This window comes from Cyprinus carpio, chromosome A16, assembly GCF_018340385.1.
Source record: "Cyprinus carpio isolate SPL01 chromosome A16, ASM1834038v1, whole genome shotgun sequence".
Lineage (NCBI taxonomy): Eukaryota > Metazoa > Chordata > Actinopteri > Cypriniformes > Cyprinidae > Cyprinus > Cyprinus carpio.
The window spans coordinates 20,108,694-20,122,465 of record NC_056587.1 but is presented as its reverse complement, the minus strand read 5'-3'; the positions used below and the strand labels follow the sequence as shown (position 1 = coordinate 20,122,465).

Sequence of the window (13,772 nt, the reverse complement as noted above, 5' to 3'; positions counted from 1 at the left end):
ATTTACAGAAGACACCCAGTAAAATGTCATTCAGTGTAACAATCTTGTCAGGGATATTTACAACAAAAATCAATTTATGACATATTAAAAGAGTAATTACTTTCACCCCAAATACTAATGAGTTGTAATATTACATTTTTAACATTTGCCACTATCCTAGGTTTTGCCCATTTGTCAGTAAGAATTTTTTACTAATTTAAAACACAATAAAATTTAGTATGCTCCATTATTCTTTTAGATATTTTAATACGTACACGTCAGAATAAGCATGTTGTTTGAATTTTTGCATAAATATTGTGTTACACTGAACATTATTTCAACCAAATTTTGACATTTTATTCTCCAAAAACTTATTTGAAACCTTAAAAGTAGACATTTTACTTACATTTAATGTGCTTTCTATGGACACAAAATCACTTTTGTACACTTCTTTTGATGCGGACATCTAAACGTCTTTGACCCATATGTATATGTGTGTGTGTGTATCCATCTAGACGAAATATATGAATATGATCAGCTCTAGTTCTAAAACGTTTTCACAGTGGAAAAGTTGCTTAATGCACTTTTACAACTTCTTCTTTTTTCATTTGTTATTTCTCTTGGGCTGCTGCTGCTGCCCTCGTTTTTCACTTTAAGTGCCATACATTATTTTCCTGGAATTGTTTTTGAAGTCATTCTACACCATTAAGGGCCGTACACACCGGGACGAATATCGGCGCGCGTTATTCGCCAGCGTTTTTCAACGCGTTTTTTGTGTTCACACCCAAGCGATTTTCGCTGACGATGAGCCGAGTGAACATGCAAATTCATTCCCTGACATTAGATGGCGCTTAATGTAAAACAGAAATACTAGAAATACTAGTTCTCTTTTATCAAGATTTTTGTAATCGCTGTCGCGTTTGTCATATAGTTCTTTGTGTTCCGACACCAACGAGACCAGCAACTCTACATTAATCTTGCCTTGCATCTTCTTCGTCTTATTTCTTCCCGGCAGTGTAGACGCTACTTGGCGTATATCTTCTTCGCCGTTAGGTATGTGTGCTCAGCAAGACAGTTTTGTGTTTGAGCGCCACCAAGTTGTGTTTTACTGTAACTTCAGAAGCTCCAGACACGTGTGCAAAAGCGCCATTCTCATTGGTTCGTATAGTTTTTTGACGCGGCGCGTCAAACCAAAAAAACGAACCCGAGGCGTTTTTTAAAAAATGACGCTTTTACGCGTGGCGTTTTTCGCGTCGGTGTGCACACGCACATTGGCGCCCTTTGTTTAGTCACGAGGCGTTAAACGTCGTCGAATATCGCGCGCGAAATTCGTCCCGGTGTGAACAGGCCTTTAGCCTGCATTCCCTCATACGGACCAGTGATTCCCGTTAGATAAAGGCTGAAGTTTGTAGTTTGGCATTTGGTCTAAACCCTCCAATTATCATCACAGTAATGCGTGCGGACAGTGTGCTGTTTATCTCCTGGTGCGCAGGAGGACTGAAGGGTTTGCTTAATTAAAGAGCTTGTCTGAGCTTGAGGTTGATGCAGTACAGATGTGGCAGTGCACTGCAGTATATATCACTGCCAAGAGAGGGCGAAGTTGTCTCAAGAAAACACATCCTGTCACTATCTGGTGCAGTTACTGCATTTTGGATGTAGATTGACCTTGATAGGACAGTCGCTTGTCTGTCCATTGTTTTCATCCAACCTATGTTTAAACACCTGCTGTAGTGTTTTCTTCTGTGAGCACAAAAGGAGATATTAAGCAGACAGGCAGAGCTGCTCTTTTGCAAATAAAAAGACTGGATGAATTACGTCAAGCTCCCAAAAAGTTGCATATTTGAAATGCTTTCTTTTATTCCAGGTCTTCTTAAGCCATAAAATAGCTTTGTGAGAGGAACAGAATGAAATACATAATTCAAATTGCAATTTTCCAACCATATTCCTCTCAACAGGGGTTATCAAATCTCATTTGCACTTGTTAAATTAAGAAACTGTGAGTTCAGATGCATTATTGACACACTGTGCAATAGGCTCTTGCTTGCCACATGATTGTTTGAAGTTTGAAAACCACAAATGAGATTTGCAGACGCAGATGAGATTATCTGTAAATAATATCAGTGAATTTTGATGCCAATTTGGATTTTGGGTGAATTTGTCCTTTAATGTTGGTGCTAAGAATATTTTATATATCTTTATCCCATCTTTATGTGTGCGAAAAATTCTATTTTTATTTTATTATCAAATTTTGGAACAATACAAAGGAAAAAATACAGAGTAAAAAAAAAAAAAAAAAAAAAAAAATAAATAAATATATATATATATATATATATATTATATATATATATATATATATATATATATATATATATATATATATATATAATATATATTATATATATATATATTATTTATTTGCAAAATTAAATTGAATAAATTAAAATTGAGAAAATATAAGACATTTTTATTTATTTTTTTTCCTTTAGTTAAAATGAACAAGAAAATTACAATACAGTAATAATTAGTTATGGTTATCAGAACAGCATTTCTCATAGGTTTTCTTAAAAGTTTGTTCTCCAGTCTTTTTTTATTTTTTTTTTTTTTTTTTACATGATCTTTATTTATTTATTTATTTATTGATTTGACCCCCTGCTGATTTTGTAAGTTTGCCTACTTACAAAGAAATGAAGGGTCTGTATTGTTTATGGTAGGTTTATTTTAACGTATAGAGACAGAATATCAACCGAAAATTCCAGAAAAAAAAACACATTATATAAATATTAGAAATTGTTTTGCATTTCAGTGAGTGAAATAAGTATTTGATCCCACAAGACATGACTTAGTACTTGGTGCAGAAACCCTTATTTGCAAGCACAGAGGTAAGATATTTTTGTAGTTGGTCACCAGGTTTGCACACATCTCAGGACGGATTCTGATCCACTCCTCTTTACAGATCCTCTCTAAATCCTCAAGGTTTCTTGTCTGTCATTTGGCAACTCGAAGTTTCAGCCCCCTTCACAGATTTTCTATAGGATTGAGGTCTGGAGACTGGCTAGGCCACATCATCCATGACCTTAATGTGCTGCTTCTTGAGTCACTCCTAGTGGCATATTCCTACTTGGTGGTATGTTTCGGGTCATTATCATGCTGTAAGACCCATCCATGACCCATCTTCAGTGTTCTGGCTGAGGGAAGGAGGTTCTCGTCCAAGATGGTGGGAAGATACAGATTGTATGGACAGGTGTCTTTTATACACCTAATGAGCTGACATTAGGACTAATCTGTGTTTCACATGGGCACATAACCAGTCTGTGGGAGCCAGAATTCTTGCTGGTTGGTAGGGGATCAAAAACTTATTTCAATCACTGAAATGCAAATCAATTTATAACCTTTATATAATGTGTTTTTTCTTTTTTTTGGTTGATATTCTGTCTCTATCCGTTAAAATAAACCTACCGTAAAAATTACAAACCCTTCATTTCTTTGTAAGTGGGCAAACTTACAAAATAAGCAGGGGATCAAATAAATATTTTCCCCACTGTACATACATGATTTCATTCTCTTTAGTTTAAAGAACCTATTTGTTAAAATTAACGAGAAACATGTTACAGCAATAATTAGTTGCTGTTATCAGTACAGTTTTATTTTATTTTCCAGTGGTTATTTGACATTTCACATTATCTAAGCCTATTACTTAACTTGAACTATAGATTTTGTAGTAATAATTAGTTGCTGTTATCAGTACAAAAAATCAAGTCATACTCCACATTCCATACCAGATGGGGGCAGTATGCCTCAATAAAGTGAATTGGTCTACTCTAGAGTAACAAACGAGAAACGGCATAGTCTCTATTCTCCGCCCCTACCTTCACAACAACCCTAGAGCCATAGCTGAAGCCTAAGAGGACGTTTTGCCTCCAGAGGAACGTTGGGTGATGTCAAGTGATTTTAACATATAACATGGATAACATGACATCTTCAAGCTACTCCCCTTCACCTTTACCAGTGAATATGTTCATATTCGTTTTGTTCATATTACATTTTGAGTTGTATATACACATTATTTGAATTAAATTAATTTGACAGACAGCATTCTGTCAACATCATTGGTCAACATCAGACAGCTGATGTTGACCAAGCTTGCGCCAACCAACGTAACCAGAGCTGCCAACTCTCAAGCATTCACCGTGAGACACACGCAATTGACTCTTTTCACACGCTTTCAAAAACTTGACCGCTCTGAATATAGTGAGTGAGTGCGCGCGCGCGGCCGGGGCGCTCTCCCTTCTCTCTCTCTCTCTCTCTCGGGTTCATTATCATCGAAAGACATTTCAAGCTTCTTAGGTAATGTTACATTTTTAGCATCAGCTTGGTAGAGACGGGCTTTGGTAGATAACAGGTGAAAACCGGATCGGATCTGTGGGTAAGTTATAGCTAGCTAATTATCAAACGTAGCTACGGTTAGCCATCGCTAACATTAGCACGTTTATCGAAACAGCCTTCGATACATTTCTATGTTATAACTTCCAGAAAAAAATACGCAAACATATAGAACAAACTTTATAGCGAAACTTCTAACAGCATCTTACTTACCAATCCAAAAGAAATGTTGCGAGTTCGGAGTCAAACCTCATTTCTTTCAAGTCCATCAGTTGTCTCCAGCGATGGAAAGCAGTGCCGATGTTTACTCTCTGTTTTCGGCTCCTTTTCTTATCGGATTTGATTTGTGATTCCGAGCGCGGTTGCTTGACATCAGCTTCAAGTACGCCCACAAGCCGTGCGAGTTATTCGTGTATTGCAGGTTGGGCTGGTGGTTATGTTGCCCGCATACCGCCTCCCATGGTCGAAACTGGTATTACGACACCTGTCGGGGCCGTGGCTAGTTAATGCTAATGCTAATTAAGGTTGATATCTCTGCAGCACTATAACTTGACATTTTTTTAATGACATCATCGCCCCTTATTTCTTCTCATTCTTTTGATGCGTGTAGGTCATTTTTTGGATATTTTTACCTCAATTTTTACACATGGCACCTTTAAAAGTGAACTATTAGGCCTTATTTCGAGCTCTCCAGGTTTCTCCTTCCAGCATTGCAAATCTGAAGTACGAGCTCATTTGTACGCTTGGCGTGAAACTTTTCAATTACGATGTTGTCAAAGGCTGTTCATTTTGAGAGGCGGTTTAGCGTGGAGTTTTGTTTCGTCATTGTTTTATGAAGATGGATCATAGGCCTCGTCCTACCTGAGCGACAGTCATCGGGCTATGTCTGCGCATCATTGCTCGGCTAGCTGACAGGGACAGACGTTCACGTCAGCGTGGTCCGTGGGGAACGTGTTAGCGCGTTTACCTGATTGCCTCGGGCTTGTGGATTGCGTCACCCCTCAGCTGAGGCAAGTTTGAAAGCAAGAAAGCCCAAGAACACTCGCAATACGCCGCAGAGAGAATGCTAGTCATTGCAAAACAAAAGCGCCTATCTAAAATAGAACTGGCAAGCGTGCAATTCTCCTGAGTTCACGGGTGATCATTAGATGAAGTGTTGAGGCGGTGTTGTGCTGCTTTGATGGGTCTGTGTAGTCTGCGCGCCGCCCCGTGTGCAGCAGTCAAAGCGCCGCCGCTGCTGGAATGCATGCGCTCATTAAGTATTCTGTTATTTTCACCCAGCTGATGGAGGAGGAGAACAGGGGGGTGTGTGGTGCTACTTTGAACCTGTGGTAAAAATCCAGCCCCCTGAGTTTCCTTAGGCCCGCGCTTGAAGGAGGGTTTCAGGGCAAGTCAGCGGCGGATCTGAGCTGATTGTGGCATCGCTGTTACTGTCTGATGGATGTTATGAGATGCTTTTGCATAAAGCGGACTAGAGCTTTTAAAGTGTTAAAATGTAAAAAGTAGCTCCGCCTTAAACAACTTTCCTTTCAGCTGATGTCAGCAAGGCCGCACAGGCAATTGGTTAATGTTAACTAATAGCTATTAAGCCTTTGTTTGAGGCTTCATTCAAAAAAAGGAAAAGCCACTTTTCCTGATCCCATTAAGACATTTGTAACTTTATTTTGCCTGACATAACTGTTAATGACAGTAGTTTAATATGTTGTTAATATAATTTTATATATATATATAATTTTGCCATTAATGATATTGCGGCGGAAATTGTATATTTAAATATATGGAGATATTCAGGAATTTACTATTAAGTTAATTATTTGGAATCATTTGATATTTATTTTTATTTTATTTAAAGTCATTTAATGAAAATTGTACTTTTAAATAAACTAATATCACTTTAGATGTATTCAAGAACTTTTGCATAACCGTTAGCTGTAATTGTTCAGTTATTTTTATTTTCTATTAACATTTTTTTGTTATTAATTGATTTTTACTTAAATAGCTTAATCATTTCAACACATTGTATAGGTAAATACATAAATTAGAAATGTTTAGGAACTTTAGCATAACTGGCAATTGTTCAGTATTTAGTAATTTTTATTATTTTGTCATTAATATTTTATTATTTTTTGACATTTTTTAAAAAACATTAGTCATATTAATCAATCATCACAGGAAGGTGCACCATTCATTTTATTTTCATGCTGAAGTGTAAATGTGTGTAAATGTCAACAACATTTGTGTCTGAAGTCTGTCATACAAAACATGAGCGTCTTGTTGCATTAATATAGAATTTAGACTTTTAGCCTCAAATTTATCAACCCTCTACATTGTGAGTAAATCACGCGTATATGCATATATAAATCTTCACTCTGTGTGACTAAATGATGTTTAATATAAGCCAATGGCTAATAAGTTCTCAGATTTTACTTATTGTGTGAGTTGAAGGCTGAGTAAGTTTAGCACAGAAATTTTTTTTTCACTCACCAAACACTCTGCGCTTTTCAGAGTTTAACTCTCGGTCAAGCGATCTGTGCTGTTTTTCAGTTCATCTCAATGGATGCGCAGTGCACCTGTGTTTGACGTACCGTAAACTCTAGTGTGATGGTGCACGACTCGCCGTCGCTTTGGTGAGAGCAGAGAGAACGAGAGAGTCTTGCAGGATTGACACGCTACATGTAAACGATATTCTTTGTTGTATTTTCCTGTCAAAATTACGGCGTTCCTTTGGATTTTTTCAGAACTTTTTAAGAACTGCCGGGTTTTCCGGTAGTGGGTGTAACTAATGCGCAAACAGCAATCTCATTGGCTGGTGCTCACCTATTAGCAAATCAGTTTGAGCGAACGCGCACAACCTGATTAATGTTCATCAACGTTTTATACTGTTCTTATTAGTAGAATTTGTATTTTTATCATCATCATCATCATCATCATCTTATCAGTATTATTGTTATTTTTTTTTCCAAATTTTTTTTTTTTTTACAGAAACACTGAATGGCTAAAAAAGCACCACCACCAGTCCTAAATTGTCTATGCATTCAGAGATTGATGCATTTAATGTATTATATATATAATATGAAGTAAATTAAATGATTATACACACACACACATATATATTCATGCATGTCTTGTCTTGACCCTAAACTGAATAAAAAAACATGCATTGGCGACAGAGGTTGAATTGCAAGAAATAAACACCACTAAAACATTTAACATCAGTGAGGAGTGGAGCATTCTAAACCAGCATTTTTAGTCGTTTAATCAGCAGTTAATTGCCTCGAATCAAATGAGTGATGATTCAAACCCTAAGATTGAACAACAGGAAACTGGATGCTGCTGTTTCCTGTTCTCTTATGTGTTACAACTGCTCAGGCAATTAGTGACATTCGTATTCCCTCGCATCTCTCTGCCGTATGGAGTGTGTCACCGTGCTTCTGTTTGCACCACACCGTCATCTTTGCCGCTGGCTTTGTGTTGTTTTGCCGTGGCGGGAGCCGACTGTATTGGCCAACCAAGCGCAGCTCAATTCATTTGAGGAAGCAGGTGTGTGACTTCCCTCCTGAATGATTTAGGGGTACAGGCTTTTTCACAATTCTTCCAGCACGTCGCCTCGACTCGAAATGATCAGATTGGCAGGACTCAGCTCAGAGAGTATTGACTTTACCACTTTTTTTTTTTCCACTGACCTTAAAGCCTGTTACAAACCCTCAAAGAGGCACAAATAAGCTTTGGAAAACAACATAGAGCCTCTAGCTCATGTGGAAATGAGGTGCTATGGACGTCCACCATATGTCTGACCACCATCTGTGTGAGTTTTTAAAGCCAGACAAAGGTTGTAACTTTGTTTACAGGGAGTCCATCTGTGATTAATTCAACGCGCCACCGTGAAATGCTTCATATATCTTAACAGCTGGGATGTGGCGAGTGCTGTCAGGTCATTTGGGCTTGACATGTTACTCGCACCCAGAGAATTGTGTGTAATATTGCCTCTAGCGCACTGTTTTATGAATGTTGTGGTAAATGATGGCAGATTTGTTCCATGCAGTTTCAGGCTACAGGAGGGGAGCGATGGGAATCGAAAGGTTTTTAATGATTCAGATTCCACTTAATGATGTCAGTGCCTTTGCGATTCCTTTAATGACTCTTCATGCAAAAAAAATAATTGATCTAAACTCTATTGCACCTTCTTACGCCGCCCTCTGGAATGCTCTTTTCTGATTGGTCAGTTGCAGTGTTTTACGGCCAGTTGAGTAAAGCTGCTCTGCATGTGGGTTTATTTTGTGGTTATTGACTGTAAATTATCTTTAAATTATCGATTGTATAATATATACACTCATTCAAAAGTTTGAGGTTAATAAGATTTTGATGTTTTTATAGTCTGCATTTATTTTGATATTGTGAAATATTACAATTTAAAATAACCGAATTCTATTTGAATATATGTTAAAATGTAACTTATTCCTGTGATGCAAAGCTGTATTTTCAGCATCATTACTCCAGTCTTCAGTGTCACATGATCCTTCAGAAATCATTCTACGATGCTTATTCACCGCTCAAGAAATATTTCTTATCAATGTTGAAAACAGTCATGCTGCTTCATATTTTTTGTAAAAACCGCTACATTTTCTTCAGGATTCTTTTCAAAAGTTCAAACTAACAGAATTTATTAAAAATGTTATATTTTTGTAACACTTTAAATGACTTTACTGTAATTTTTGATTAAGTTATCGCATTCAATTTTTTTCAATTTATTAAAAAAAAAAAACTGTCCTGAGTTTATTTATAACGCGGTTCTCATTTTTATTATTTATACTAAGGTGAAGGCTTTGCTAATGAATAGTAATTGCATTATGTGACATTTACGCAGCAGGCATAACTTGCTGACTGACAGAATGATGTTAAGTGTGTCCTGATCAGCTTTACAATTAACAAATCCTACTGTTGTGAAGGTTTTGGCTCATGAATATTTAATAAGATACTTGACTGGATACTTTTCTCAAGCTCATGAAGTGATTTCTGCAGGACCCTATTAATATTCACACACTAAAACTTTTTTAAATTTCATGTTAGATCATACATACAGGACATGTTTTTGCATTCGAAAAGCACGCAATGGAATGCAACAGAACAGAAGTTTTTTTTGAAAAGTTCTGCAAAATTTTGCACATTTGCATACCGTCATTTTCACTTTCAATTGCGTACTCAAGATCCCAGTCAGTTGATGTTTTAGCAAGTCTTCTGTCCACTTTGGTGAGCCAGTATAAACATTGGAGAACCATTTATACAATCTAATGTCATAAAATCATGTGTTCCAGTATGTGTATATATATATGGTTCTCTATAGCAGTGATTTGAGGTTGGAATTGGTTTGCCCCACTCTTATCTGCTGAAATAACAGTAAATATGTGACTTCCGCCTTGTCTGTGCAGCATCTGTAAATGCATCTCCTGCTTCGATACTCCGTATGGAATTACAGATGGACTGATGCACTTTAGTTCCCCATCAGACACTGGCGATATGAAATGCTGTGTCCCTTCTGAGAAAAACAAACATATCCCATCAGGCCTTGGGCAGTGTGAACTGGCTCTCAATGGGATCGAAGATGAGTTCTTGCTTCTGTAGGACTTAGGAGAAGAAAAAACCCCAGTGGATTGGTATTCAGAGAGGCTGTGCAGACGGCGTAATTAGACAGTGAGTGTATTTGTTCTTCCATTAACCCCGGGTCTTTCTCCATCTTTTTCTGCTCTGAGTGGTCACAAAGTACCACGTTAAGATGGAGGAGCAATCTTCCATTTGGCTCTCCAACTTGTATTTTAAAGCGACATGTCTTGCTCTTCACATTCGTGGCTGTTTTGAGCACAGACAGATATTTTCCCACTCTGCCAATCTTGAAATTGAAGCTCGCACATATTAATATTCTCCTTAGAGCTGTCTAAAGCACATGGGCAAACATAAGCCTGGAATTAACATCCGTCTCGGGTCATCCGATGATAAGTGGTCAGCTGAGATGGATTGCTGTTTACTGCATCTTGATTAAGCATAAAAATGTGCAAAATGTCTGATTATTATTGTTCTCTGATGTATTTTTAATGTAGAAACATGTCTGATTAGGGTCAGGAAATTCAGAGCTTTTGAAATGAATAGAAATTTGCTGAATTTACCCTACTAACCCTAAGGCCATATTAGATGAAGATGAGAACAGATTTGGGGAAATGTAGCTTTCCATCACTTGCTCACCAATGGATGCTCTGCAGTGAATGGGTGCCGTCAGAATGAGAGTCTGATAAAAACATCACAATAATCCACACCACTCCAGTCCAGCAGTTAACATCATGTGAAGCGAACAATCTGCATGTTTGTATTAAAGAAATCCATTTTTAACTTCAAACCATTACTTCTGACTAAAATACTCTATTCATAATTTTGGTTTATCCAAGAAAAAATTAGTCCTGTCTGTATCTGAAGAGAAATCTGCACAGATCAATCACCGTTTACAAGCAAAAACGATTCAAAACGTGTGGGTGGATTTTTGATGTGAGAGACAACAGGAGATGGACTTTTTCACTGGAAGAAGTGTTATTACAGATTATTAACTGGCATTTTGGCCAAAAGTGATGATTTGAAGTTAAAGTGCTTTAATGATGGATTTGTTACAAACATGATGCTTTTTACTTCACAAGATGTGAAGTGATGGACTGGAGTGGTGTGGATTATTGTGATGTTTTTATCAGCTGTTTGGACTCTCATTCTGATGGCACCCATTCACTGTAGAGGATCCCATTTTAATCAAACATTCATTTTTGTGGAAAGAAAACATCCAACATACACATTTAAGTATTCATTGCATTACAGTTCAATTATTTGCATGTGTTGATTTCAGTTACAGTACATATCTTTAAAGGCTGTTTTCTCAAAATAATTTTTTCTTACATGCATTGAGTCAGAATTCTTCACTTAGAAGCATTTAAATACACCAGACTTTATAGTTTTATTCCTGTCTTTATTCTGAAAGCTTTTACAGAGACATCTTATTCCTAAAAACATGATGAAAATGTATGTTTTTTTTTTCTGGATGTTGACAGTAGTTTTTGATTTATGGGGTGACAAAGAGATCCAAAATCTCCTCTGTAAAAACCTTTAACTCTAATGTCAACAAGAATTTTGATCCTTGCTTTATCCAGTGCTCAGATTGCTGCAAATGTATGCAAATCAATGCATATTTAATTAGATAATGCCTCTTGCATATTTAAACATTTCAGAAAACCTAACACAAAACAATTGTCTTACTATACTTTAATTAATCTGCGGAAAGTATATCAGTTAGTTAAACTTTCACATGCATTAAGACTAGTAGAGCATGAAAATCTGCCGTTTTTATTACATGCCTAGTTAAATGCTAACCACTTTGTGCAAGTGTGTGTGCATGCATTTGTGTACCTGGTTACACCTCGCAAATCTTCATGCAACAAACTCATATAAATGTTATTTCTGTCCGCTGTTGCTCCTGCAAAGGCGACACAAAGACACTTTAAACGCCTTTAGGGGGAGAAATTGCATCATATATTATTCAATTTGCTTCAGCGGCCCCAAATTTCGTTTTGCAAGAAGTGTTTCCTCGCAGGTTCCTGATCAGGCTGTGTGTTTGTGCGTCTGCAGGTGGTGTTGAAGATCATCAAGCACTACCAGGAGGAGGGCCAGGGCAGTGAGGTGGTTCAGGGTGTTCTGCTTGGCCTAGTGGTTGAAGACAGTCTGGAGATCACGAACTGCTTCCCTTTCCCCCAACACACCGAAGATGATGTCGACTTCGATGAAGGTAAGGTGCACGGCAATCATTGATGATTGCACTCGGCGCTCTGGGAAGAAGCGAGAGAGGGATTATTTGGATTTCAGGGCGAGAGAACTGTGGAAAGGGGAACTGCTTTTCACTTGTATTTTTTTATAGTGTAATCATGATTCGATTTGATTAATAGAATTTGCATTAAAATACCTGCTTTTGTGTGGGGCGACTCTATTTTATCGCCACACATCCGAAACAAGCTGCAAGCAGTGTTCCTGAATTAATTTCAATGCTGTTTTATACATCATTAAATCAAGACAGTGACTAAACGGTCAACTCTGATCCTCTTAGAAGCATGAAAAACAAAGCACTTCATATTTGGAAGAAATTACACAAAGCAAGCAGTGCAGCGAAACTGGAACACTCCCACTGTAATCGATAAAGCAGTCCCTGCAAATTAACAGTTTCAATGCAACTGTTTGATTCCCACCAACACTCCCTGTGCAATAAATGAAGCTGTCTAAAACAGGTTTTTAACACTGTGCTATAATATGTTTATGCTAAATATATTTGAAAAATAATAATAATAACAAAAACAACAAATAATAATAACAGCTGTTAGTGGTAGTAATATGAGTAGCAGTAATAGTTTAGTAAAATACAGCTATTTATTATTGAAAATATAAAATATATTAAAATGTTAATAATAATAGTTATTAAACATAATTATTGCAAATATATAAAATATATATAGTAGGAGTTTAGTACTTTATATTAATAGTAGTTTTTAAAATGCTGTTTCTTCAATAAAATTAGTTTTATTTAGCTTTCTTGAGTGGTGAGTAATCATTAGATTAATTACAATACTTATTATTTTTTTCTGTTAACAGTCCTAGTAACACAATAAGGGCATAGAGAAAACATGCTGTCAGCTTAATACCAAATAAATTCTTTCCAGAGGATGTTTTTGCGAATTTGCTTTGGCCGTGTGAGAAAATAAAATCCAGTAATTTAATTTTGTAGTAATTTTGGATTTTTAGGGATGAGGGCCTCTCACAAAGGGAGTAGGGCTGCACGATTAATCGCATGCATTTGTCATGCGTGTCTCATCAGTAAAGCCGGTTCCGTGATTAGCGGTAAATGTCTGTCACCTGTTTTCAAACGGGAGCGGCAGTTAATACACAGAGCCATAGTTCACTGACAAGCTACGCAATATTCTGTTCATAATTGAGATTAATCGCATTCGATTATGAACACGATATTGCGTAGCTTGTCAGTGAACTATGGCTCTGTGTATTAGCTGCCGCTCCCGTTTGAAAACAGGTGACAGACATTTACCGCTAATCACGGAACCGGCTTTACTGATGAGACACGCATGACAAATGCATGCGATTAATCGTGCAGCCCTAAAAGGGAGTACTATTTAGAAGTTCTTGGCTGTAAAATGTTTGAAAACCCCTGGTCTACACATTTTAGTCATGCTAAATCATATTGAATATAATGGGAATATTTTAGTTTTCTGCATTGCATGTTGGGTTGTATTCGGCACAACATAGAGCGAATCCAAAGTAATTCCAATAATTTTGTTTCCAAGTGTGATTGCATGATTTGTGTGTGATGTGTCTGTGGATCAGACTGC

General features: G+C 37.1%; 1 protein-coding gene across 1 annotated transcript in view; it reads left to right on the top strand.

Moving 5' to 3' along the window:
- The window catches only part of LOC109056986 (eukaryotic translation initiation factor 3 subunit H-A-like), a 54,140-nt gene that overhangs the window by 1,311 nt on the left and 39,057 nt on the right, over positions 1–13,772 (top strand). Inside the window, exon 2 of the mRNA XM_042773198.1 lies at positions 12,013–12,169. Coding sequence (XP_042629132.1) covers positions 12,013–12,169 — 157 coding nt within the window. The remainder of the gene's footprint in view (positions 1–12,012; positions 12,170–13,772) is intronic.